Below are 27,718 nucleotides of genomic sequence, written 5' to 3'. Positions count from 1 at the left end.
GGGAGATAATGGCAGCAAAGAAGAGGGGGGGAAGCAACATCTCCTCTGGCTTCTTCTGCAAGGAAAGGGAGAAGGAAATGGGCTTCCTTAAATAAAGTCAACTGTAGCCTCCCTCCCCTGTACTTGGATGTGCTGCGACCATGGAGGGTTATTTTTCCAATTCTTCCCATTTTCAGCAGAGAGAAACAAAGGAAAAAAAGTGGCTCTTTCTTGGGTCAGAGTTCTCCCGCTGAAGCCAGCAGCAGTTGCACCAGGACCCAAATGATGCTCGAGAAAGCCCAAGACTGAGATGACACAGCTTTACAGTGGGGAAAAGAGAGATGAGCTTTGAATATTAATTTTGTGGAGGTATGAAATACACAGGTACCCAGCTGTGCTCTGGGTGTGATTTGTGATCCAGGTGCTCAGGATTTGCCCTAACCAGGCTGAGAGTGACACTTAGGACAGAGCTCTCAGAATTTTGGAATTTCCTTTGAGTTTTGAAACTCCTTTCCAGTAAATCAAACCCTGTGAAAGAAGTGTCACACCACCCTAGTAAATATAAGTGGGGATTTTCATTCCCCTGTAGATATCCAGATGCATATTTGATAGTCTAAAAAATGAATCCATATCCTGAATGAGCTGATGTTTTAAAATGGTACCATGGATAGTTAAAGTCTGCATGGCAGCTCCAGTGCAGATCAGCTTTTTCAGCCTGGGCTCCTGCTAGTGAGAGAGGAGGAGCTCACAGGGACCTAGCACCGATTTATTCAGATCACATCTCGTATGTGGGCGAGCTGAGCCTTCAGCTTTTGGCATCCTGATCCTTGGTTACTTGCAAGGACATGCCACAGGTGAGAAACACGGGAGGACAAGATGATGTTATTTCCATTTAAAACATTCAGCCTGAGTGATACAAGGAGAAAGAATAGTTATAATAACACAACTGATTGCTGTCAGAGTACTAAAAGGGAGTTCTATTGGAAAAGGCATTATACAGCCTACTGTGCTTTGCATAATCATTTTAAAAGCAGTTCAGGACATCTTCCTGGCTTTATCTTGAAGAAGGTTGAAATAATTTAGAAAGCCAGGGTTGTCAGTATGGCTGAGCTTGAGGCTGGGCACAGTTACACCGGGGTGGGTGCACAGGGAGCCGATGCAATGAGTGCAGAGACTGAATTACAGGAGTAGAGCAGAAAAATATGTTCTGGTCATCCATTTGTGGTGTCTCAAACAATTTGATTCTCATGGTTGTCCTGAAGTCACCTTTCTGAAACCTTTCTGTTGCTTTGTGAAGCAAACAATCAGTCATCTCAGATGCCCACCTAGAACACACACAATTTTCAGGTCATCTGAAACAGAAAATTCCAGGGTTGTGTCCAAAACTTGAGAAAATTGATTTTTTTTTGGGGGGGGGGGGGGTGAACTATATCTTTAATGACTTTTGAGTTTTATGTGATTTTTCTATTTAAGTATAAGAAGGAAACAGTGAGAATTAAATGAGATATTTTGTAGGACATAATATTTAATTAGAACAGAAACTGTTATTTTTCTTTCTGCTAAGAAAATATTTCCTTTAGGATCCAAGCTCCTTCTGCACATTTAATTTCCCTCTCAGCCAGCGACTCTGCAGGCCTTTTTTTCCCTAAGTGCTGACTCTGGCCCCACCACTTGACATACCCACACATGTTCCCTTAATGCATTTTTTTGCAGTCACTTTCCTGGCTCATCTTTTGATTTCCCAGTTGTATTAGCAGCTTTGTTGGAGTCATTCCGTAACGAAGCAGGGAATGAATGAATTAATGAATCTCCCTGCCTCTGGAAACAGCAGTGAATGCAATCAGAGTCAGCATGCAGAGATGTCCTTTTCTGGTAATTATATCTTCTAATTGATGGTGTATTTTTGATGCTGAGCCCTTAAGAAAGACCTGCAATCTCAGATCTAAATATGTTAAATTTAAATATAGACATATATATTTAATCATAAACAGAGGGGTTAGAGTCTGATGGGTCACTGGCACCATTTCACCAAGCAGGATGGGAGCCTTGGGGCTCTGTGAGCCATTGATTGCTGAGAGATGATGGCCAAGTTCTTCACCTTTGCATAGCCTCAGCATCTCGGCCTCAGTGATAAATAAGATGTATCAGTCAGTACTTGGAGATAATCCTGCCTTCTCTCACAGACTCCTTGTCGGGATGGTGTTTTCCCAATGAGAGCTTTGAGAGCTGCTGTGAAATCAGTCAGTGCAGACTGGGGAGGGATGATGCCATGTTGTTCTAGCAGAAGTGTTTCTTCTGGGAGACAAGTAGCTTTTTAACATAATTGTCTGGAAGTTTGGGAGCTGAATCAGCTCATCCACACAGTCACATGGCAGCTTCTCATGGTGTTTGCAGAGCAAGATTCCTGGGAGTCAGCTGCTCACTTACCTGAGCAGCTAAGGCAAAATATTTTCCCTTTTTTGGTTTTTTGGGGTTTTTTTTTTGTTTGTTTGGTTTTTGTTTTTTTTTTTTTTTATTTTTTTCTGAGAGGCTGGAAGTGTCTTTTTTGGACCATTTCAGATGAAAACTCTCATCCTGGAGAGGATGGATGGGCTCAGAAAAATGCAGCGTTTCATGTATGTGCATCCTTCCTTGGAAGGAAGGGATGGGAGCCACCTCCTGTAGCAGCACCATCTCTTGGAAGGTGGCAGTGGTTGCCATCTGAGATGCAGTAACCTCTCCAGTTGCTCAAAACCTTCCTGCAATCAAAACCCATTTCTACTGTTGGTATTTAAGAGGTGGAAAACAATAAAAACCTCACAGTAGCATTCATCTTGCTGGATTTGCACTGAGATAAACATGTGGGTTCTTTCATTCAGTTTACTGTAGTTTTTGTTTGCTTTTCTGTGTCTGTCTGAAAACTTTCCTATCAGCTTCAGAGAGAAGGCATGAAGAGAAGGGCAGACTCATCATTACCAAACTGCTGTTTGGAGGTGGCAAGACACAAAGTCTGCATTGCTAGGTTGCTTGGCTCTGGGAAAAAAAAAAAAATCAGTGTTGAGGAATTCCTCAGATGCAATTATTGATCATTGGGTCTTATCCAGAGGGAGGAGAACTGGGCAGACATTTGTAAACATTCCATGTTCTGGTAAACTTTCTGAAGAAGGCAATAATCAGTAAGCTCTGGAAACCCTTCAAGGGATCAGTTCTCATTTTTAATGTGGAAACAGAGTATGGCCTGACAGCAACTCAATAGGTAATAGGATAAGAATTGACTTTCAAACCAGCTTTCCAGCACAATGCAGAGTGGAACAAAAAAAAAAAAAAAAAAAAAAAAAAGACAAGAAAATATGTAAGGAATAAAAATTTAAGGTAGACTCTACACATTTATGATTTACTGTAGACTGTGGAAATATTTTCCCTTCAGTTACAGCAATACAGAGTAAAACCAGATAGAAGGGTAGGGAACCTGCAGTGATAACAACAGGCATGATTTTCATCTTGCAGGCACTTGCTGTGGATACATTTATCTATGGATCTGTTTGTTTGCATTTTAAAGACATTTTGATGTACCAAATAAAACTGATTTTGCACCATTTCTTGGCCAACACAGGTCATATCCTGTGTTTCATCCTAAAGATATTCTTATGAGAGGTTTGCCATTAATAATGAATGAATAATGAAGCATCTGTTCCTGTTGATCATTCATTGGAAAGCAACCTTTTTTTTTTACAAATGTTATGGTAATAGAGCAATTCCTCAGAGCCAGCACAGCTTGTACTGTTGTATAAGTAAAATAAGAAATTCAGTGAATATTTTTGTAGGAAAATGAAGTGTGTTGAATGCAAACATACCAGTGAGGAGTTGTGGCAGGAGGTCAAATCCAGAGCCCCAGTGTCATTACCTTGCTCCAGTGGTAAGTAGTGCTGTCACAGGCATCTCTCCCCATCCTGTCCCAAGTGTACTTGTCACTGTGACACCTCTGGGGGCTGTAAAATCATCTCTGCTGGGGCAGGCACCTCCCTGGAGCCCCTCCTTGATGCAGTTTTGGTGTGTTCATGGATGCATCCAGCTCTGGATCCAACCAGCTCAAGATTAGCTGGTTTCTAAACCTAGAAAACATTTTGCCTCCTTTTTTTCCAAGCAAAAGCTGTCTTCTAACAATGATGAGAATACATCCTCAGTAATTCCAGGCACTTCTGAGAAACTGTGCAGTTCCGTGAGAGGTCTTTCCTGGGAGCTGTGGAAAAGTCCTACCATGCCTTGGTCATTGCTGAGGTCACGCTGAAAATGCTGCACCTCAAGCTCCGTGTTCAGCTGAGGGCCCTCACTTCAGGACAGCATTGCTGGAGAAGGCTCTGGAAAACTTGTCCTAGGAGGAGTGACTGAGGGAGCTGGCATGGCTGGCGGGACATTACTGCTCCGGCAGCTAGCCAAGAGGATTTTGGGGTGAAACAGGGTTGGTCTCTTCTGCCTTATCTCAGCTGGAAGGACCTGAGGAAGTGGCCTTTAGTTGTACTCAGGGAGGTTCAGATTAGATGCTTGAAAAAACGTTTTCACTGAAGGAGTGGTCAGGCATTGGGGTAAGTTGTCCAGGGAGAGTTGGTGGAGTCACCATCTCTGGAAGCGTTGGTTGGAGTAGATGGTTTTGAAGGTCTCTTCCAGCTTTGATTCTGTGATTCTATATATTTGTAATCCCAGCTTTGCAGTTACTATCAAGTATTGGGGAGGAAACTCAGTTTCAGAAAGTTAAAACTAAAGCTTTACGTGCAAACCCAGAATATTTTAGTGCCCCCTTGCTACAAGTCGGTGCCAGTCCATCTCTTTTGCTGAGGTTTTCCAAGGAGACCCCACTGTGTGGCCCAAATTGCAAAGAAGGTATAACGTGTTGCTCAGTTGATAAGAACAATTTTCCAAGTGTTTTTCAAGCACTTTGCTAAGTCATTTGATAAATACAGAATTTCATATCCTTGCAGTTCTTATCCTAGTTATCCCAACCTATAGGAATGTCCATGTTTACTAATACTCAGAATTAAAGTTTCACTGTTCTTGTTTTGATATTTCCTGCAGGTTTGTCTGAGCCCTCTGCTCATTTGTCTTCTCTACTGATAAATCATCCCTTTCAGTTTTGGTAGTATTTCCTTCACTGAGTATTTTTTTCTAATTGAAAACATAGAAATCGAGTCCCTGCATCCTTTAATATAGAACACTATAGAACTGTCTTAAAATAGTGCTAATATCAACTCAGAGAAAAATAATTTATAACTGAAGTTACAGCAGTATCTTGAGACTCAGGGTGTCTTGTTTAATGGGTGCCTTATTTAATCCCCTCTCCCTGTGGATGTCCAGCATTTCCTACAAAGTTAATACCATTAATTATGTCAAGCTGAGCACCCAGAGGACTATTTGCTTCTGCAAATCTATAATATTTTCACTTGCTAGGGATAGAAATTATTTGAGTTACCTCCAGGGGTTTGGGGGGCTGAGGGGGGGTCTCCCCTTTAATCTGCCCAGAGCTGTTGCAAACTAATTCCCTGCACAAACCTCTGTCTCCACGTTGCTATTTATGTGTGCATGTGTATGAGATAATAGAGAGTGACTGACTACAATATATGCATTTAAGCTACTCAGCTGAAAATTACTGAGCATTAAAATCCCCTGGGAATCACAAGACTTCTAAATTAGGAAAGCACGTCAGTCAGTGTGTGGAAATGAGTCTCGTACAAGAGTAGCTTTCAATAAGAAGAATGAGTATTGTTCCTTGGAGTACATCAATCCCAGTTTGGCCACTCTGTACCAGCTTTTACTATTTCTCTGGAAGCATACAGGGGCTTTTGTTATTATTTTTCCTGTCTTTTGTTCCGTTGTGCATTTCTATTAGATATGTCTCATGGGCCAGCTATCAAGAGACACACTGCTGTGCTGTGCCAAATGAAGGCATTTTCAACCATAAACAAGGTATTGTGGGTTGAAAAGAACTGCGGACAATGACAAGTCCTGGACTATTTGTAATTGTTTAAATGTGTTTTTATTATATTGAGCAGTGACACAGAAACTCTGAGAAACTGGCTGATTTGACCTGAGGTTGAAATGAGCAGAATGCTGCAGGGTAGATGAGGGGCTTTGGGAAAGAGGCATTTTTCTTGGTCTAGGCCATCAGTACATCTCTTTCCATGATTAAGGCATGTATTTTAATAGTGGTTATATTACTTAGAAGTCTGACCCATCTCAAAAAAATACCAGACACCTTGAAAATCCAGATAACTAGTTGAATCCTATTGATCATCAAGCTTTTAATTCTGAAACTTACACAGGCATGCACTGGAAATTATACTTCTATACTTTCACTGAACTGAAAGAATAGTCTGGAAAAACTATGTGGTCACAGGTGATTAATTTCTGTCAGTACATTATTTGTGTGCAGAAGATCTTACCAGAATGGTAAAAGACTCAAAATAGGAGCTGACTTTGTTTGTTCAGGATTTGTAGGTCCTTTTTGTTGCTGCCAGAGGGTCAGTGTTTAAAATCATCATTAGTAGAGTATGTGAGAACATTTTCTAAGGTGTTATTTTATTGTTCCCAAATTGAAATGCTCAAATCATAATGAGGAGCAGAGGGATGAATAGGGATCATGGGACATGGGGTCCCTCATTAGACAGGTGAGCCAACCTAGCATTCGCCTGCACATTGTCTATTCCCATGGCAAAACAAAACAAAACAAAACAAAAAAAAACCAAACAAAACAAACCCTTGTAATGAGCTCTCCCTCTAGCTAACAGCAGTAACTTAATAAATAAATACAAGACATGACCACAGGACTCACCTGCTCCTGGTTTGAGGTGCTCCCTGCTTCTTGGGTTCTTCCCATTTTTTTCCATCTTTTTTCCATCCATCCAGAATGACACTCTGGGAGTTAGGAAAGCATTTAGGAACACTGTATGTGGAAAGTCAAACAGGATTTCTCCTTTTGTCAGTAGTGAGTCAGACCTGACCTGAAACCACTGTGGTTTTTAAGAGTCTTTCCATGAACTTTATTGTCTTCTTATTCAGTTCACTCTGCTTTTCCAGGTGTAGCTTCTGGTTTTATCTCCTGAAAAATAAGGTAGTGCCCTCTGTATCTTCAGTTTAAAATAGAGATAAATTCTTCTTAAAACTTAAGCCTGCAGTCAGGGGCATGCTTCAGTTTTTTTTTGCAAAAGAAGCTCATGCTCTGATTGCAGCCAGCAGCAGAGGGTCCCTACCAAGAAGCTCAGAACAATCCTTAAACAGAAAGAAAACACAAAACTGTTGCTGTTCCTTAGTAAAGAAAAAAACCCCCAAAAATTTTCTAATTTTTAATAGTTTTATTAAATATAGTAAATATATTAAATGTATATTAGGTGTATAGCTGCACAGATATGTGTTGGTCTCCTTCCACTTGCCTCAGGAAGGAGCAGGAGCTCTCACTGATGTGAGCCAAAGAACCATCATCATTTTCACCTCTCCCATCCAGAGGATCTCTTCAGAGATTTGTGCTGCCATCAGTCCATTGCAGACATTGGCTTTCTCCTGGAGATTGAGTTTCAGCCCAGCTCACATTTGTCTGGAGCGCTGGCTCTGCAGGCTGCCTTGACACACTAATTTAATCTGTGCTTCTCAATTCATACTCTCTCATTTAGGATCAAGTATGAGGAAAGGTTACAATTAATCAGAGCAGGGGAACAGAACCACCAAAGGTAATGATGTATTTCTGCATTTGGGCTGCTCTGGAGGGGAACAATTGAGGTCCTTGTGGTACAGAAAACTATTATTAGTAAGTAAAAAGTATCAAAAGAAAGCAACCTGCACCCATCTCCCAGTTTTGCAATCTGTGTCTCTGTCAGGTTTCTTAAAAAATAAGCATTTTATTAATGCTCCTGCCTGGAACTGGGTTTTTTGGCTGTGTGGCTCATTTGGGAGAAAATATGCCTTTTCACAGGACCTTTTCACAGCCCTTGCTGCTGCCCCCCGTTTGGGCTCACAGATGATATTCAGCATTCATTAAGGCAATTTTTATATGCTAATAACATGCCCATCCACAAGGGAAAAGAGCTCTGATGCTGCTTGCTTAGCTGAGGAACCATAGGGAATCCCTGCAGAAAATACAGATAATACTTCCTAATAGAAGATGAACTAATTGCTGGTTGTTTAAAAGCAAACATGTTGCTGGGCTGGGGCAGGCGGTGAACACAGAGCCCCTCCTGAGGGAATATTTTCAGCCCAGCCTGTGCTGGAGCAGCAGTGAGGTGTGTGTAGGAAATCCTTGCAGGCTTGCCAGGGTGGCTCAGGGTCATGGTGAGCACACAGGATTTTCTGGGGTTAGTAGGACACTTTATCTGGCTCCCAAAATACCACAGTAAAAAATAAAGCTTAAATAGCTATAGCACAGAGTAATTAAAAGTTCCATTTTAAAGTAAAAATTCCCATCTCACTTCATTATTCTAGGTACTGACTTTGTACGGTTACTGTGCGTTTTTATGTGTGGCAGAATTTCAAAGACCTTTACTCGGTTATCTGGGGCCATTTGGGATGGCAAGGGCTGTTGTCACTGCTTAAGGGATGCACTTGGAAGACTGGTAGTTTTCAAGATTACAAGATGTGAAAGTTCTTTCCAACTTTTGTAGTCTTTTTTAAAAGAGCAGCTATTTGGAGGAGGAACAAAAATTTGCTCTGACTTTTTTATTTGGAACAGAAAACAGGGCAGAGTTAAAGAGTTCTCTCTTATTTTGTAGATTAACTGAATTACTCTTAGGATATGATAAAAGATACAAAATACCATTAACCTTAGAATGAAGTAATTCTTTTTTTTCATTTTATTCCTACTGTCTTTGATCTAACTTGCTGTAAATGTGAAAATTTGTTCTTTGAGGGCAGTAACATTCTGGAAAGTCTGGACTTTCAACTTTCAGTTCATCAGTCTTGGAGTGTCCTCTGATGTCACATACAGGAGAGGGACAACTCCTGGAAAAACCCCAGGATGGGACCAAACTTCTAAGAGTGAACAGACCTGTGACCTCTGTGTGAGCTGGCAGGGCTTTAACCTTTTGTGGGAAAGCTCCTGCTGGAAATCCTGTCCTGAGCACAGCCTACCATGGGAAAGTCTGAATGGGCACCCAGAACAGTACTGCCACCCTCTTGCTCCAGTGTGTGGGAGTGGAGGATGCTTCTTGCTGGAAAAACCCCTTCATCTGGAACTGGGAGGCAGCACAATGAGAGTGCAGTAGCTGACTGAGTGGATTTATTTCTAATTTGCTGGGTACATCACACACCTTGCATGGGCATCATCTCAGGAAATTTCCTCTGTGGGCATCTGGTCTGTCTGTGAAAGACATGGGTGAAATTTGGACCTGCCTGGGAGCCCATGGCACTGTGATGTCAGTGAACTATTTCTGTGCACAGAAAGGAGTGCTGTGCAAAGGAGCCAAGTCTGCCATAGACCTAGCAGGCAGGGTGTGCTGATTATCATGTAAGTTGATTTGTTAGGCACCACAGTAAACAGCATTAAGGGCAAAAGCAGTGATTGCTCCTGAGTGTTACCTGGTGCCTGCAGCAGCCAGTGGAGATGTGTTACTCAGCTGTTACTCAGCCTCAGCAGGCACCAGCAGAGCTCTAGCACTGCTCCTTTCCTGGGCAGAAATAAAGATTAAGACAAAACTGAAATTGTAGAAGGGTTTGGGTAACAATATTCAGAGCACAATTCCCATATTTCTTCTGTTGTCCCTGTTCCTTTCCCATTCCCTGTGATACATCTGGGACCAGCCTTGCTGTGGGTTACTCAGGAGAGGTACTGAGTACCTCATTAGGTGCTGCAGTAGTCTGATTTTCCCCCCAGTACTGCATTTTCCTCTAGTAAGTGTTATGTCCCTATTTTTCCATCATGGCTTTGGTTCAGAAACTCTGTTATCTGTAACACTTGTGCCACGGCTAGGCTGTGGGTTGAGGAGCCCTTGGCATGGCTGCCTGGAGCTGAACAGGCTCAGCTTCTGGCTCTCCCATTACAGAGCAGACTTGCTTTAGGTGTTGTGCTGTCCTTCTTACTGAGTTCATTGTTTGCTTTCACTGGAGGGCTGCCTCCTCCAGACCTCACATTTACAAGCACAAAATTCACGTGCTGCATCATTTCAGCATAAGAGCAAGTAAAGAATCTGTAGAAATGCCCCAGTGAAGCACTGCAGTGGTGAGTCCTGTTTTCCCCACAAAACCAAGCCCAGTGCCATGAGTAGTAGCTCCCCCAGCCCCCTTATGTCAAGTGTCACCTTGTGCCATGTGCCACTGGAATCATCCAGACTATCCCTTGGCAAGGCACGTGCAAGGAGAGGACAGACATCCTGGTTGTGCTCATCCCACCAAAATAGCATCAGATTACAACTACAATACCTCTCATTTCCTCTCCTTCTGTGGGGGTGAGCACAGGAGGAGCTGGACAGAGAGGTGGCATTTGCTGAGAGCCCTGGCACAGTCAGGGCCACGTTGGAAGCTGTCAGGAAGAATTAAGTAAAGGGTGAGTGCTCTGGCGTGGGGATGGCTCAAAGGCAGCTCTGCAGAGCTGTCCTGCAGCCTTCCTCCTCCCTGTGCCTCTGATAAAGGCTTCCCTGTTGTCTGGGGGATGTTTTCCCAAATAATCCCATTAGGAAATTAGGGGTTCTTAATAACTGTGAGAGGATTGCTGTTTCCTGTGAATGGGTAGGTGCCTGAATGAATTTCATACATTTTTGTGCTCTTGATACAAATTTCATAAGTTTTCTGCTACACAAACATTATCCAGCATCCTGGAAAGCTCCATCAGTCCTCTTCAAAGCACTTGGGTTATTCCTAAAATGGCTTTAGATATCTTGAAGAACATGTACTCATTTACCAGGGATGTTTTCTGCTTCCTCGCCTGATTAAACAAGTCCTTTCTTTTTTGTGTCATATCAATAGAGCTGTGGGAAAAACTGAATCATCACTCCATTTTTGAGGTATGAGGACCAAGCACATCAGTGGGGACTGAATCAGGACACTTAGAAGCCCAGAGCATAAGGTTTCACAAACTTGGCTGCCCCAAACCCTCATCCTCAGACAGATGAGGAAAACAGGCAGCATCATTTCCATTCTTTGGGAGAAATGAGGGGAAATGAAGCTTCCTTGTGACTGCTGTGTATGCCATAGCTTTTTGGAGGGACTATGCTGAGGGGAGGTTGGCTTGGACTTGCAGTGAAATGGAGGTAACTTGGTGGCTGGTATTTTGTTGAATGAATGTGCTGTTCATTTTAAAAAGTGGTGTGCACTGTGCCAACTGATGGGCTCTTAGTTACCTGATGTTGTTTGGAGCTCGGGAGGACTTCAAGCATCCAGCAGCTGCCTTGGAATGCAAGTCGTGTGGGAAACCCTGGCATTGATCAGAGGAAAATATTAATGTCTAGAGCTGATGGTTTCAAATGTTACTCCAATAGTCTCATGGATTCCTGTCCCTGAGGCGAATGAAATCAATGCAGTGCCATTGATCTGCAGCTGATGCCACTGGTGGAACCACTGCCTGACTTGGGACTGCCTCTGTTTGAGCCTGGAACATGGAGAATCTCTGAACAGAGAGCAGCCACCATGGCTTTGGAAGCATGTCTGCAAGTGCCACAAGGTACCCAACAGATCAAAGCAAAATAAAACAATTATGATGCCAGGAAAGGAAAAAATACACATATCAAAGTGATTGTATTGTAGGAGGTTTTTGGAGAGGAAGGGGAGGAAGATACGCAAATTAACAGAGCTGGAGAGAAACTGTCAAAAGAGCAGGAGATTTTGGGAAGTTCAGAGTACGGTAGAAAGCCAGAGAGGTGTGCAGAACATGAGACCTGTGAAGAGAGGCCAACAGGAGCAAGTCTGTTCTGTCTAAAAGAAATACCCACAAAAAAGACAATCACCTACAAATACACGGGGTGGGACTTGATTCAAATAATGGACTTGATCTTTAGATAAACTAGTAAAAGGTAGTGAGGGTGGAATAAATGCCTCATTTATCACCATATCTTTCCTTAGCTGCAGCAGCAGCACAACTGTGTTTTCTTCTCTGAGCTTCTCCTCTGCACCTCCCAAATTAAAGTCAGGAGCAGACTTTAATTAGAGAAGCACTTCTACAGCTGTGATAGAAGAGCACTGGCAGCCTCCTCACCCTGCTGCTATTTCAGATCCTGCTCAAGTGCTTAGCTAGCCCTGCTTGAAATGGCCCAGAGAGCAGGGTGGAGGAGTATTGTGAAACGGCAGAAAGTAGGCAGAGAATGTTTCCAGGACAGGACAGGATGTCACTGAAAAGCAGCAGGACCTCTGCCTGTTTCCCTGGGCCCAGGAGTTTATCTTTGCCTTGCACAGCAGATTTCTGGAGTCCTCCAGAAAGTCAGTTCTGAACTTGCTTCAATAGAATTGTTAGGCTGCACTTCATTTTAAGGTGGGACCCACCAACCCAAATATTAATGCAGGTAGAGTATTGGCTATTTCCTTTGCCAGTAGAATGAGCAAGTACCTTTATCCCTCTCAGTTTGTAGCTCGTGCCTCCTTCCAATGAAACTTCTCTTGCCCCAGCTAATCTATTATCCTAGGTTCCCTTGTGTGCTCTGAAAACCTCCTACTGCCTCCTCAGGAACTAAACAGACAGGAGGAAAGCAAATCAACTCAGTCTTATCAGGAAATAACAATCAAAATTTACTAAAAAGTTCACTTTCTGCAGAGCAGGGACTGTAGCAATTAGCTTTAGCACGCCAACCCAGGTGGATCCAGTGACAGAGAAGCTGGGAAGGTCACATTTCCTCCAGCTCCTTGCTTGTATAGGATTGGAAGGACTCCTGTCTCTTCTCCACACCACCTGCACAGGAACTAGAAGAGCTGATGCTCCTTCCTGGACCTTCAAAGGCATAGGGCTATGATGTGATGAATCCTGCCCAAGCCTGCTGGCCAGCAGCCAGGGACCTCTGCCCATCTGAGCCTGAACCCAGGTGCTTTGGGCATGTGGCTCTCACGGCAAATCCTTTCTCTCCTCAAGAAGTCAGGCCATGATATTTGTAATAGCTGATACCTGATGCTTTTTTTAAGCAGGACCCTTCACAAATGCAGAGGAAGGCCCTTGGCCCAGGTTGGAATTAGATCTGAGCTCTCTGTTTTCATTGCTGAAATGGCACAGGAATAATTCCCCTTGGAGTGCTGCTGTGAGAGACCTAGACCTGACATGGCAGAGCCAGGCTTTTGTCTGGGATGGGTTGTCTTTGCTGGGATGTAAAGCTGTGCCTGCATTTGCTCCCCATTGTATCAGGGCACAGCTCACCACTTATCCAAGTGGTGTCCTTGGAGCAAAGCCATCCACTGCTGCTGGCATTGCTCTGAGCTTGGAGCTTCCATGGGGTGCAACTCGCAGCATGAGCAGAGAGAGGAGTGCAAAAATGAACCTGGGGCTTTCTTTCCTGGGAATTTCTTTGTTTCAAAAGGCCTTATGGACATACCTAGTAAGAGACTGGGTTAATTTCTTAACCTTCCTTCTTTCAGAAAGGAGGTAGATAAGTGCTTGCCTTGCGCAGATCTCAGTGTGTGCAGTGAAGTTCACAGAGTAGCTGGTTAATGACATTACTAAAGTTCCATGTGAAGTAGAGACAGTGGCTGAGGGATACAACAGAGTGTAAACATGTAGCTTTTTGTCTTTTCTCTAGATCTTTCCACCATGTTTGGGAAAAAGAAGAAAAGGCTGGAGATTTCTGGGCCCTCCAACTTTGAGCACCGGGTCCACACTGGCTTCGACCACCGGGAGCAGAAGTTCACGGGGCTGCCCCAGCAGTGGCACAGCCTGCTGGCAGACACGGCCAACCGGCCCAAGCCCATGGTGGATCCCTCATGCATCACTCCCATCCAGCTGGCTCCTATGAAGGTACCATACTGGGTCCCTCACAGCCCCTCAGCCTGCCTTTAATTGCCTTAATGTCACCTGAACAAAGCAATGCCAGCAGCATGTGGGTTTTGCATGTCAGCTGTCCTGGGAGGTAGGCACGGCTGGGAGGGAGCTGCAAATGCAAACATTTATCAGCAGAACTGCAAGGAAAAAAGGATAAAATTTGTGTATAAAACTTGTGGGAGTGTCTCTGAAGAGCATGAGTCATGGGTCTGGCGGGGGCTGAGCTTTCACGCTTCTGGGCTGCAGAAGAAAAAGTCACAAGTCCCAGGGGAGACCCAAAATGCTGCTCCTCTGCAGCATAAAGCTCCTTGATAATTAATTTAAGAACAGTGCTTTAGGCAAAGGCAGTTTGGAGCAAGGGAGAGAGGGAAAAGTACACCAAAGGAAAGAAATTAAATTGCTTGTTCAGCCGGGCAAGGAGCTCAGGGAGGGATCTGATTGCACCCGCTGCTGGGGGTAGGATGTGGTGATGGAGCTGAGCTCCTCAGTAGGTAGAAGAATGAGGGGACACAGCCCAGGTTGTGGCTTGGGGGGCTCAGGCTGGACACCTGGGAAAAACACTTGGCTTAGAGGGAAGAGCAGCATTGGACAGGAGCCATCAGGATTTCAGGCTCAGGATTCTGGCTAATTGCCCCCGATTCTGCAGTTTCTCTGGGACTGCACATCCTGACATCCATGTGAATCATAACTATGTGATGGTGGTAGCCAAGACCCTGCCAGCCGTGCACCTTTCCCTGCCATGCATCTGCAGAATAAATTGAGGATTTCATTTTCATGTGGATTTTTCTGTAGCAAGGGAAAATCAGATAATCCTGCGAGGACAGACCCTGTAGTTATATTTGCTAAGTGCTCTTTGCTAAATTTATATTTTCTGCCTGCTCCGGAAGGGCACTCATCACTTGCTGATCAGGGCTGTTGGGTGCTGCTGCAGGACAATGGGGATAAAATCAAGGTCGTTTTTTTTTTTTTTTTTTCTGTAATAAAATATCTTGCTGATAATAGTGGCCCAGAATAATGAGGAAAAAGGTAGGTAATCTTTTTCCTGCTGGTGGAGGAGGGCAACTTTGTTCCAAAGCTCTTCTTAACACCAGAAATATCTCTGGGTGTTTTGACGTGAATACATGAAAATGTTTTACAATGGGGGGAAGAAAAGGAGTTTATTATCTTGCAGAAATACCCTCTATTTCCTACAGATCTGGAGCTATAAATCCATAAGCTTAAAAAGTATTAAATTGCATTACTTTTCTCAGCATTATAAAGTTCATATGAATCTGTGTCTTGGCCTTTGGATGTGTGCCCCTGGATGTGTGCAGAGCTGGGTTCATGTCCCACTGAAATAATACATGGTGAAGGACCAAGCCCCAAATGGGAATTTGGCATGTTTTGAAGTACAGAAAATCACTGTTGGTTCTTTCCAAGAAACTGTAAATTCTTGCTTTTCTCCCGGTGTGTCAGGGGTCTACATATGTGCATGTGCCAAGGATGTACTTTTCAACTAAACTGTCCTGCGCCAGGAAAGGGCTGGGGCCAGGAGTCAAAATGTGGCTCCCAATCCAAGCTCATTCTTACAATGTAGCCTTGGGCCATGGTGATCCTTGATGCTGCCTGCATCCCAAGCATCTTCCCAGAATGTGTGTCCCAGGGACAGGATGCCTGCAGCCTGGCACTCTCATGGGGCTGAGCACAAAGCATCTGCAGAGACACATCCAGGAAGGAGGTTCTGTGCAGGTGGAAAGTGTGAATTTGGAAGGAGATTACTCACCTGCAGTTGATTGCATGCCCACACATATAGATAGGTGAGGAAATGGGGTTAAGACTGAAGGATTGAAGAAATTGTGCCTTCACCATCCTGTTTCTTAGCCTCTCTGAGACACAGTTGCAGCTAATTGAAATGGGGCTCCATAACAGTGCTAGAAAATTTTAATAGCAACTAAGAGGCATTGACTATCAACTGAGAATTGGCTTTTAACTCTATTGCAAGATACTAGTTTAATGTATTTAATTTAATGTATTTTTGTTAAGAATTAACAAGCTTTGTTTTGATACAGCTTAACTTATAGAGAAAAGCTGAGTTGCAGTCACTTTAAAATTAAGAATATTTAATGTTGCTAAACTAGTTCGGTATAAACATTTAATTTAGACTAATTTTAAATATGTGCACTTGCACCAGTACCTTTAGTGTTTAATGGGTATTTGACACTGAAGATTTCCTAACTTGGCTGAGAACTGTAGATTTAAGATGCACTTGCAGTTCATGAAGATAGGAACCAAAAGTTCTGGGATCTCAGTATTGTTTAGAACTTTCCTCTTGTCCACACAACAGCTGATAGTTCAGTTAATGCACTGATGTGTAGCAGAAGAAGACCCACAGTTGTGCCCTGAGTGACAGTATTAAGTCAGGTTGAGGCATTTGGCCAGAGTTCATGCTGTGAACATACATATACATACAGCAGCTCTGTAACTCTGCTCTTATGTGCTCCTAAATTTCTTTTCCATGTAATTCCTTCAGTAGTGACTGTCTTTGTGGTGTGAGGCAGCAGTGTCCTTCTAACTGGTGCTCCTTTGTGACTGAGGAGTTGCACACATGAAGGACACACTTTGACAACACCATTTCTGGTTTTGAGACAGAACTGGTGTTTGCTTGCTTTAGGCTTCACCCAGAGCTGAGGCAGAGGAAGGGAAAGACTTTTTTTGCAGCTTTCTCAGTTAGTGGTGTTTATTTGTTTCCCAGCCTGCAAAGCAGATCTTTTGGTGTGTAATGTCTCCCTTTGTGTGAAACCAATGATGATAAATACTCTCAGTGCTCTGTCTCTGCTCAAAGGCAGCAGCAGCAGTGATGATGGCGAGGCAGTGCCCTGGGCTCTCAGATATCCTGGGGGATGTCACCCCCTGCCTCTGTGCTGCCTGCCATGAAAGGCTCCTGGAGCTTTGGCACACACGTGGCAGCCGCTTGTCATGGAAATATCAGCCCATGAATCCCAACCTGAGCTGACTGTACAGAGTCATTCACTTCAAAAACCACCAGAGACAATAATGGGATTCCCCTTCTCAGTGTGGCTGACCCAGATACCAGCAGAGGATTGTGTATTTCAGGTGCAAGCACAAGTATAGCACAGCAGAAAACTTCATGAAAAATAGAACAGTGATCTTGATAGGTTTGAAGGGTAAAGACAAGGAGGGGGTGAAAAAAGGCTGATTTCCCACTTAAAACATCCCTGCATGAAAAATGTGAACAGCCTGTATCTGCCTGTACTTAAAACAGACTTCATAAAGTCTGACATCCTGTTGCCAGGCCTCTTGGTCCTCTTGCTTCAGTACTTTGTGGTTTATTCCATGTGTACATGGGGCTCCTGGTTTGCTGTTTGTTCTCAGCACACAGTATGCATGGCTTATCTTTGCCTTTATGCTACACAGAAGCTCCAGATTGTTACCACCCTTTGATTTTTGGAAACTTCAGAATCGATATCTAAGCAAATGCATCTCCACTCCATTCAAAATACCAGGAAAACATACATCAGAACCTTTATTCTGGGGATTTTTGCCAAAAGAGTTCATCATTGGCTTTTGTAAAGATGCTCCATTCACATTCTTCAGCGCCTGCTGCTGTCAGTGGGAGCAGGGTGGCACTGAAGACTTGTTAAAATCCTTTCCCATGTTTTCTAGTGCAGGGACCAGCTGAGCTCCCCACTTCTGTCAAGTTACTGGAGGGAAAAATGCCATTTGTTCCTGAGAAAATACCATAATGGGATTATTCTTTAGTTCTCTGTGCTGCTTCATGTGTCAAGTCTTCATTGTGATGGTGCCTTGGGTAGTTTCATCCATCCACACTTTCAGCAAGATCAAGATTCCCAACTTGAGAGTGACAGTGCCGAGTTTGTCCTTGAGAAAGGAAGGAAGCAGCTGTCTGTGTTTGGATGGCTAAATATGTAGAAACTTCAAGAAAACTGAATCCTACCTGCTGGGGTCTCCTCACAACCTTCTCCCTTCCTCCGCAGTAAATCCAGCTGTGCTCATGTGGAGAAATTTCACTTTTCCTGTATTTTCTGCCCCATTTCCTTCCCTTGAAGCACAGGTGTGAGGGGGTGAGGGCTCTCACTCCCCGTGGTGTGTGCCATGCTCTGAAATGAGTGTTAGCACTGAGGGGTGACACAGAGGGGTCAGTGTCATCCAAGGCAGAGCAAGATCCTCAGCTTGACATCAATGCTGTACTGTCAGGAAAATGGCATGAGCCTCCTCAGTGCCTGGGGGCTGGGCTGCCTCCAGGGTAGAGGAAACACTGTCCTTTCCATCCCTTCACCAGAGTGCCCCTGGATGCCCCATGTCTCAGCTGGGGTGCACATTAATCTCAGATGCACATGGGCTGTGCCATGAACCCGTGGCAGTTCATTTACCTGTGTCCTGCCACACGTGGATTTTGCAGAGCAGAGAATTTCTGTAGGGGACAGACCACAGGGTTGCCAGCTTTTCTCCCAGTCTTCCGTCCTCATATCTTTGAGGTCTGATCTATATGGTTTGTCTTAAAATTTTAGTTTTTCTCACTTTTGTCTCAATCCTTGACACCAATTCTGCAGAGTGAGCTTTTATTTTTAAAACTTTTCAAAGTTTCTGCAGATGCATTTCAGCCTCTCTCCTACAAAGAGAAAAAAAAGATCAGAAAATGAGTAATTGGTTGTGGCCCTTTCAATACCTCTGACATAAAAATCAAAGTTTTTGTTTACTCTGCATGCAGACAGAAGGAAAAAAGGCAAGTATTTCTCTTCCCCATCCTGTTTGGCCTCTTAAAATTTTCCCAACAATGACATTCAAGCCTTGATTAAGGTGACATATTTTTCCTACACTTACTTGTCCTTGCTTAGATGGAGGGGATACTGTGCACAGTGATGGTGAGTGGTCAAATACCTCAAAGAGGAGATGAGTGAGGGTCCTTGTGTGGGCTTGAGCAGTCAGAAATAATCCAGATTTCATTAGAAAACTCCATGCCTCTCCTCCCTATGTGGAATTGCACGGGGAAAATGCCTGACCAGGAAAAGGGGAATTTAGAAATATAGAGCTGTTCAGAGGCATGGGAGCAGATGGGCAAAGCAGCCTTGTCCTGGCCTCGCTTCCTCACCCTTCCAAATTTTTATTTCTGTTTGACAGCTCCTGCCAGGACAGGACCTGGAAGGCTGCTGACATCTCCTGGGCCTTCCTTGTAAGCACATCTTGGAAAGTCCCACTTGGTTGTTAATTCCAGGTTCTGCAGTGGCACGTTTGGTCTGGTTCTGGCTCAGCTGGGACAGGGTGAGGGGCTGTCTCCAAGCAGGGCAGGAGCCAGCAGCTTGCAGCACAGCACATCCTGGGTGCAAGGAAAGTGTTTTGCCACCAAGCATGGTTGAGCAACAGGACAGGACCCAGGGGGGACTGTGGGATCTCAGCCTTTGGAAAGGAGAGGGCAAAATGTGATGGCCAACACCCTTTAGCCTGATCAGATTTCCATGTTAGCCTAGCTCTGGAGGCACAATTCCCTTGTAGCCACAGGTCTTCTGTGTTATCTTCATCTGCAAGTGATTATTGTCAGATTGGCAGTTGGCCCGTAAGACAGCCCCACTTCCAATTTATTTTGATCACTGAATAGGAATGCGTGTGCTGCTGTATGCTCTTGGAAGAAAATGCTGCCACACATTTAAGAGGAAGTTTTTCTATTGAAGGGATCATGCTTCACCCTTGAATGCCATTTGTTTTACTGTGTCTGTGAGTGACAATGCTACTTCAGTTATCTCTGTTCCCCTCTACAGATATAATACAAATATGCCATCTAGTGTCCATGTCTGACTTGGTATGAGAAGAGCCAAGTTACAATTTCGTGTAATCTTGCAGGAATTTAATCACTGGAATTTAATCTTGTAGGATTTTATTCACAAATAGAAATGAGCCACAGTATGAATCAGTGCAAGAAGTACACAGCTCAGAAGTTTTTTTAATTTTATCATTATCACTAATATGTTCTCATATGTTCTGCATTGTACAGAGGAAACTTTTCAATTTATTTCTGATTGTCTGATTTCAGAAAATTGTTTTATGAAAGTCCTTTAGAATAACACTTTTGCTGCCTGTGAAGTTGATTTTTACAATAGAGTCACTGTTTAAAAGTCATCTGGAGAATGCCCTCAATATCAAGCTTTAAATTGGTCAGGTGGTGGACTGAGTGATTGTTGTAGCTCCCTTCCAGCTGAAACAGTCTGTCCTATCCCCTTCCATTCTATTCCATTCTATTTCAAAGGGAACACCTCTACCCATTAATTGATATATTCTCAGTTCTTCTTTAAATTTTCAGTTTCTGGCTTCTTCTTTATAGTTTTGAATTTCTGCCTTTCTGAACAGCAGAGTTCTTGATCAGTAGCTCTTTCATTTTCACACAATTGTCTTCCATGCTGCTGAAACATTTAATCCAGCCTGTTTTTCTAGAGCCTCATTTGGAGAATCAAAACCAGCATCATTATCATTTCAGACTGACTCAAAATACAAGATATTCCTTCATTTTTCAGTTCAACTAATGTGCCAGAAAGTGAATTATTCACATACTTTTTTGGCCAAGATGTTGGTCCTTCATGACAGCCGTTCAGGTTCAGCCAGGTACATTTGTCTGCAGCTGGACTGTGGACACCAACACCAGGACCTGGCCATCCTAGGGAAACACTGAGGCTGCCAGTAAAAAAAACCCTCTCCTAGAACACAGATTAAATACTGTAAGTGGCAAAAAAAAAAAAAAAAGTTTTTCCACATTCCATCTTATTACTGCCCTTTAAATGTGCTGAAATGAAGAAGCAGGAGCAATGCCTGCAGGAATGTGGTTGTCAGAGGTGGTTGCTGTAACTGGCAGGGTGCAGGACTCCCCTTTGCTCCCCTTTGGACTCTGAAGACAAGTTGAGCCCTGCTCTAAAGCCTTTAGTCCATCATTCTGCCCCTCTGCCTTGGAGAGGTGGCATGTGGTTGCCTGTTGATCATGTCCCTCATTGGAAAGGTCCCTGACATCCCCAAAAGAACCTGTGCTGCCATACTCTCCTCTTGCAGGCAGGCTCACACCACCACCTGCAGAGTCTCTCCCCAAGGGAGTCTTGGAGTTCACTGTCTGCAGTGAGGGGCCCTAAGGAAGTTCTTCAGAAATCCTTTATCTAGCAAGCTTTGCCCGTACAACAGTTGGCATTGGTTAGAATTGCTCCACTTACATGACAAAGGAGTTGCTTCCAATATGATTAGTAAAATAATGTTTTAAATGCATCAGCACTGAGGTTTTATGTAATATTAGTGTTGGAGGAACCTTGCAAGGGTAAGCTTTACTCCTGTTATTGAGAGCTTAAATGGATGAGCAGAACTTTGCAGTACATTAAAGACTGAAAGTAAACTTGGAGTTCAGTCTACAGCTGCTGAAGCAGAGCAGCCTTTAGAGCTCAACACCCACGTTAACCTATAGGTCTACACATTAAAGGGCCAGACTCTTGTGCCAGCATTTCAGAAATTGAATCTGGTCTCCTCTGGGAGTACCAGACTGGGAATACTCTCCAGGTAGCACTTAATAACCTAAAACAAGCCAGGAATTAGATCCTGACCAAGGACACTCATAATCAGGTTCTTTTTTTAACATGGAAGTTGGTCCCTGAAGACAAATCTATAGGACACTGTTCTAGTAATTCCTCTGGCTGGCTTTCCTGTCCTGGAAAATGAGCCACACTCCCAGCTAGCTGCCTGGAGGTGGAGGGCTCCATCACTGCTTCATGTGGCTGTTGTTGTAGCTCCTTCTCATTTGCTCAGCCCAGCTTTTTACTCCAAAGCCTTCTCTGTAGTGACCATACTCTCTCTGGGGCCAGGAGCAGAGCTCGGGCCTGGGAAGCACCAAGCAGATGGAGGTGATGCTTTTGTGTTTTTTGCCTCCTGGAACCTGTTGCATGACTATGGTCCCCCAGAGCGAAGCATAGAAAATAAGCAGTGAGGTGTGAGCAGTGAATGCTTTCCCCATAAATGTTTGGAAGGGGCAGGGTGTGTTTTACCAGGATCAGTCACACAGCCCGGCAGGCTCCTCCTTGGCTTGGCTAAGAAAGCCAAACGGGAGCGGCATGTGCTGGGAGATGCTTCGTTTGCACGGGCTGGCCGAGCCTCCAGGGGTGCTGCTGGAGTGCCTCGGGCTGAAAGCTCAGTTGGAACGTTCTCTACTCGTGGTCGGTGGTGGGAACCACTAGGTGCTAGCAGGCAATCCCTGCATTCCTACCCGTGTGTGTCAGTGTCCTGAGCGCTAATGAGGAGCCTGCTGGGGCATCCTGATGGCTTTGCTCAGGGCACATGCTTCAGCCCACGTAGTAAAGGTCTCTGGAGGGGATTTCCACAGAAAATGTGTCCTGCAGAATCTACAGTGTACATCAGCACAGGGTGGTGCTTGCTTCTTCCCTTTCATTCATCCATGCAGTTCAGTTGCAGTTCAGATTCTGCAATCTCAGTGACAGACTTGTCCCTAGGTCTGCTAAGGAACTTGGTTTGAGCCCTTGTAGTGCAGAACAGAAACCAGTGACAGTCCCATTGAACCATGCTCCATATAAGAGAAATCTTTATTGTCCCTCCCAATCCAAACCATTTTGTGATTCTATAATTATAACCAAACAGCCACATTTATTCAATTCCAGCAGAGTTTAGTTCAATAGAATCAGAGGGGGAAAAAATGTTGCCAAGCAGCTCACTTACCTGTCAAGTCAAAGCTCCAGGTATAAGTGTGCTTTTTTCAGTCTCCTGCTCTGACATGATTAGATCTGGGCTTTGGTGGCTCTCTAGGAATTTGAAAGTGCTTTGCTGAGCTTTCTTTCTTGTCTTTCCCTTCATGGAGGATCCAATTACACCAGACAAATGCTATGTATTACCAGGGAACACTGACTTACCTGCAGAGACTTTTAAATGCCTTTTCTGTTGTCTGTGGGATGAACGGTGTGCGCCAGAAAAAAAAGGGCATTTCAGATACAGATCTTTGGAGAGAGAAAAGTGAATGAAAGAGAAGTATTTAGGATGAGCATTTCTGCTTTTTAATTGCTAAGATCCAGCAGGCATTAGTAGTTAGCTATCAGGATCACACAGTTAAAAGGATAGCATAAGATTTCGAATTTTACTGAATTTTACAGTTTTGTAGTCTGAGCAGAACAGTAATTGGTATCTGTGTCCTAGTTTGCAGTTAATGATTCTCACAGAGCATAGTGCACATGAAGGTCCTTATTGCTAAGGCTTATGTTCCCCTGTGAAGCAGCACTTCCCAGGAGCATGGGATAGATAGGTGTAGAAATCTGGTTTAAACACAGTGGTTTTAATGAACCACCCTGGGAAAATGGTCTGTAGCAGGAGGGGAGGTGTGACTCCCAGCACACAGCCCAGGCCAGGGGAAGCAGCCCCATTTTTCCCTGACCAGCAGCCCTTGCTGCCCTTCCCCTTCTCCCTGCCTTGCCGTGCTGCCTGCAGGGCTGGAACAGGGAGGAGCTGCTCTGTGTCAGGCAGATTCATTCACTGAGCGTGTCAGAACCAACCTGCTGCCAGCACAGAGGGCACTTGGTGGCGGCGCAGCCCAGCAAATGGAATCAGATCGAGATTAGCCTAGAAATGTTTGAGCAAATTCTTGTACACCAGAGATTGTCGTGCTGGGATTGCTTCACCTCTGCTGCAGAGCATCCTCTGAAATCTCCTGCCTCACTTTGTTCCCATCAAGAAGGTGTTTGATTTGCACTTCTCTTTTACAACAGGGAATAATTAAATTATCAGCTGAGGAAGCTCCTCATGTCTTTTGTCTCACCTGCCTTGTAAGTTTGACCTAAACATTAGATTTCTGCACAGGAGCACTTTTTGCTTCATTTCCATGTTTGCAGATGAAAACCATTCAGTGGGAGTCAGTCCTGCTTCCTTAGGACATTCCTGTGGCTGCATTTCCCATTTGATAGTGTCTTTGAAAAGAAAAAGTAATGTATTTTCTTGGAAGAAAGAATACTGCAATTTAGAATGCAGATGAAATTACTTTGTGTTTTTATTTTGCCAATACAAATTCCTGGATTTCCTGAAATCAAGGAGTGAGCTTTCAGGAGAGGATGAAGGCGTCCAAAGCAGTCAGAGACATCAGTCAGATTAAAAAGTGCTCATTGCATGTCGTGTGGCCAAGAATGCACAATTTTAGTGTGTTAGGAACAACTTTGAAACTTTCTGGCTGTTTTAAGGCCGTGAGACTGAGGCATTTTTTCGCACATTGCCAGTACAGGATGATTTCTCCTGCTGTACCTTGATAGTGCCTTCCCTGCCACCATGGGCAGTGTTCTGCACACATCACCCTGCCCTTCCTCGGGGTGCTAATCCCAAATTCACAGGGCTGAGATTGCAGGGACTGTCCCAACCCTGAGCAGGGCTCAGGCCAACGAGCCCCATCCATCTGCAGTGCTGGGGACTGAGGCCTCGGCACTCACCAGCATCTTCTTCCTCTCTCTGCCTGATGATTTATGGAGTGCGAAGGTCATTGACAGCCCTCTGCCACAGCTTGCAGAGCACCTGGAGCTCCTCAAGCTGGCCCCACACACTTGGAAACAGAAATGTTGACTTTGTCTTCAAGCACCTGCTGTATATGAAGCTTCCTTTGCTGTGACAATACAGTTCTAATTGTTTCTTCTAAATTAACAGAGTGTCAAAATCGTCATTTTAATTAAAAGCAGGAGATTACCCCAACCACAGTGGAGTGACCCAAGGGCCTCTGCCCTCCTGAGCAAGTGCCCCTCTGTCAGATGAAGGCAATTACTTCCTGAGCATAAAATTTTATCACACTGGAATTGACTTAAATATTTCAGAAAGCTCAATCAAACTACAGCCAGAAAAATCTTTCACTGAGGAAAAAAAGCACCAGGATCATTAATTGGGTTAATGCTCCATCAACCTTGCATTTGTTAATGGGCATTTGTTAAGGGCATGAGGGGAGCCTCATCCAGGGAAATTTCATCTCAGCTACAAAGAGGGTTTATGCTGCAGTGTGATTTTGTGAATTACAGTCTGTCCCTCTCCTCAGTTTTTTAACTGGGGCTGCTGCTGGAAAGCAGACTGCATTCCCTGTGTGAGTGCCCTGTACCATTATGGCAAATGTAGGGGTGAGTGGGACTGGGAGGGTGGGGTTTGACACCACCCACCCTATCGCAGGGCTCCTCTGCCTGTGGAAATCCCACCCCAGCCCTTCTGTGGCACTTCCAGTGAAATCTGTGATTGTGGCATGTGGCTTCGTTGTAGGAAGGCTCCTTTGAAATGCCTGTCAGCCCTGGGAGGACTGACACGGTGCTGTGCCCCACCAGATCCCAGCACCAATCACGGGTACATGTAGGACACTGACTCTGTGCCCTAAAAACAGTGGCACTGGGTGTGGTGTCTCAGTGTCAGCACCATGGGGGACACCCATAGCTCCTCTGGAGTGTAGCAGTAGGTTCTCAAAGTTGAAGTATTTGGGGAGCTGGTGGGAAAGTGTTGTTAAATTCTTGCAATTTCTAATGCCTTTGTTGAGAAAAATGGGGGTTTTTTTCCACCCCCACATAAAAACCTGGAAAAATAAGAATCTGGACTGCAGATATTAGAGATAATGCACATTAAGGTTGGTGATGATTGTGATGTGGCTGCAGAGAACTCTGCATCCATTTGGGATAGCCCCAGGTCCCTGTAGGCTCCTCTTGCTATCCCAGCTCCCTGCAGTTTCCCTGAGGAGTGCTTGTACCAAGTTCAGATGGGCAGCAGAGTCAGTTCATACGTGGTTTGAGATGCATTTTTGTGATGTGTTTTCCTGTGAAAGGGGTGATGCCAAGACTGAAAGAGGCATCAGGATTGCCACCAGCCCTTGCTTCATCTCCTGTGGCCTGCCTTGTGGCTGAGGATGAGGAGCTGTAGGGCAGAAGACACCATTCCCACATCTCTCCCGAAGTTAATCAGTAGTCCAGGCACAAACCAGCTCCCAAGGCCAGATCTCAGAGGTACCAGTGAGATCTGGAGCTTCAGTGCTTTTTATTAACAGCCCATGGTGCTGGTATTTTTATTTCCACCCTGCTTGCAGCACACCCTTGGTCCTGGACCTGGGACGTGTCTGCTCCTGTCTTGGTATTACAAAACTAAAGTTGTGTTTCTCGGAGAGAGGGATTTCTGTCATCTTACCTGAATGTCCCTGACTCTGCTTTTGTTTTTTAGCTGGCTCCAGAGTCAGCCTTGTTGGAAGCTCTGGGGTGCTGATTCTGCATGATTTCTCCCATGACTGCCATGGGATCCTGTGTGGTGCAGAAACCACATCAGCAGTTGCTGAGCATATCTGTACCTCAGTAAACCTTACTGAATTTGCTTTGCAAATTCCTTGGGGAAAAGACACTACTACAGAGGCATTTGCAGCTGACATGGCTTTGAAAAGTGGAGAGCAAGGTGCCTGGTCCTGCTGATTCAGGCTTCCCAGGCTTCCCAGATTACACTGATCTTTGTCTTTCCCTGCCAGAAAATGTTGATTTAACAAAACAGGAAACTTTTACATTGATGAACAAAATTTTTCCAGAATTTGGGCAAAATATTGCAATCTTTGGTGTGGCTTTCTACACTTTTTTTTTTGGTTTTTTTTTTTAGTGGGTCTGCTTTGTGCACTGCTGTGCTGAAACCATTGCCACCAGCCTTAAAAAAATGCAGCAATGCAAAGAGGACAGTTAAAATTCCTGTGACTAATGTTTTTGAGTTATTTAATTCTGTGGGACATTTTTTTTTTTTCATCACTGGATAAAAGAAAATTTTGAAGGGTCCTAAGTCCTATAAAACAGAAATTGTTTGGCTTGAAATTTTTCCACTCCTCTTCCTGAAGTTGTTGAATCCATCAGTAATAATGTTCAGTATTACAGACACTTTCTGGTTTACTGAACCAGTAATACAGAGACTTTCTCTTTCAAATAAAAACTTTCAAGTCACATTTCACTCATTTGTTGTGTGTCTGAGAGATTTATGTGTGTATATGACATATAAAATTGCACAGATCAGATATGTTTCAAGTAGGCCCAGAATAATTATTTTAAACTTTTAAAATTCTCTAGTAGCATTTCAAATTACATATAATAAGCATTTTTGTGTATTTTAAAAAATAAGGAAAAGTTACTAGAATGTAGATATTTCAGTGGTATTTTAAAACTAAATGTTGTGTTAAAGTTGCTGTATTTTAAGATGTCAAAAAAATTACCAGTGAATGTGATTATAATGAAACGTTGCTCTTGTTGTTATGGAAACTAACTTTTAAAACTGCTGTGCACTGTGGGAAATTACACAGTGCCGTTTTGGTGAGCCCTTTCTTATAGTTTAGCATTATTTTGCTTTTGAAGAATTTTAAACAGCTGGCACTAGTTTGTTAAGCATATTAGACTGCTCTCAAGCTGTACCTTTGCTTTGATCCTGGGATTTGGAGTCAGCCCATTCCAGACGTGGCACATCCTGCTGCACCCGTGGGCTCGTGTCTGGGGGCTGCTGCCCTCCAAAGGCTGATTGGGCTGAGTTTTACTTGGGGGTTTGCATTTCTCTGATTTCTCCTGGGCAGGGGAAAGGTCCTGTTTGAGAGCTGTCCCAAGCAGGGATTTATGGATCTCCTAGAAAGGGATTAGAGCAATTAATGAGCTGGGGTCTTGGCTCACATGCTGAGATACTTCATGGCAAGGGGCAGGTGACACTGTCTCGTGCTCCTGGTTTGGGCAGGTGACCCTGTGGTGTAAAAGTCATGTTTGGTCCAGGGAGCAGAGACCCAAAATCCTGGCCTAGCTGAGTCACCCAACACCACTGCAATCTGCGGAGTGCCTTCCCCAAGGACGG

At 44.1% G+C, this 27,718-nt stretch overlaps 1 protein-coding gene across 5 annotated transcripts in view; it reads left to right on the top strand.

Moving 5' to 3' along the window:
* Positions 1-27,718, top strand: part of PAK5 (p21 (RAC1) activated kinase 5) — a 162,266-nt gene that overhangs the window by 110,494 nt on the left and 24,054 nt on the right. For 4 of the 5 annotated variants that reach the window (XM_021540280.4, XM_085577026.1, XM_085577027.1 and 1 more), the window contains one exon: positions 13,644-13,858. In XM_021540280.4, coding sequence (XP_021395955.2) covers positions 13,655-13,858 — 204 coding nt within the window. In that variant the 5' untranslated portion in view covers positions 13,644-13,654. Of the gene's footprint in view, positions 1-900; positions 11,591-13,643; positions 13,859-27,718 lie in introns of those variants that run through there. The other variant, XM_085577025.1, reaches the window with a different exon arrangement.

Source organism: Lonchura striata, chromosome 3 (genome assembly GCF_050655825.1).
Source record: "Lonchura striata isolate lonStrDom1 chromosome 3, ASM5065582v1, whole genome shotgun sequence".
Classification (NCBI taxonomy): Eukaryota; Metazoa; Chordata; class Aves; order Passeriformes; family Estrildidae; genus Lonchura; species Lonchura striata.
This window is presented reverse-complemented; position numbering and strand designations above follow the sequence as displayed.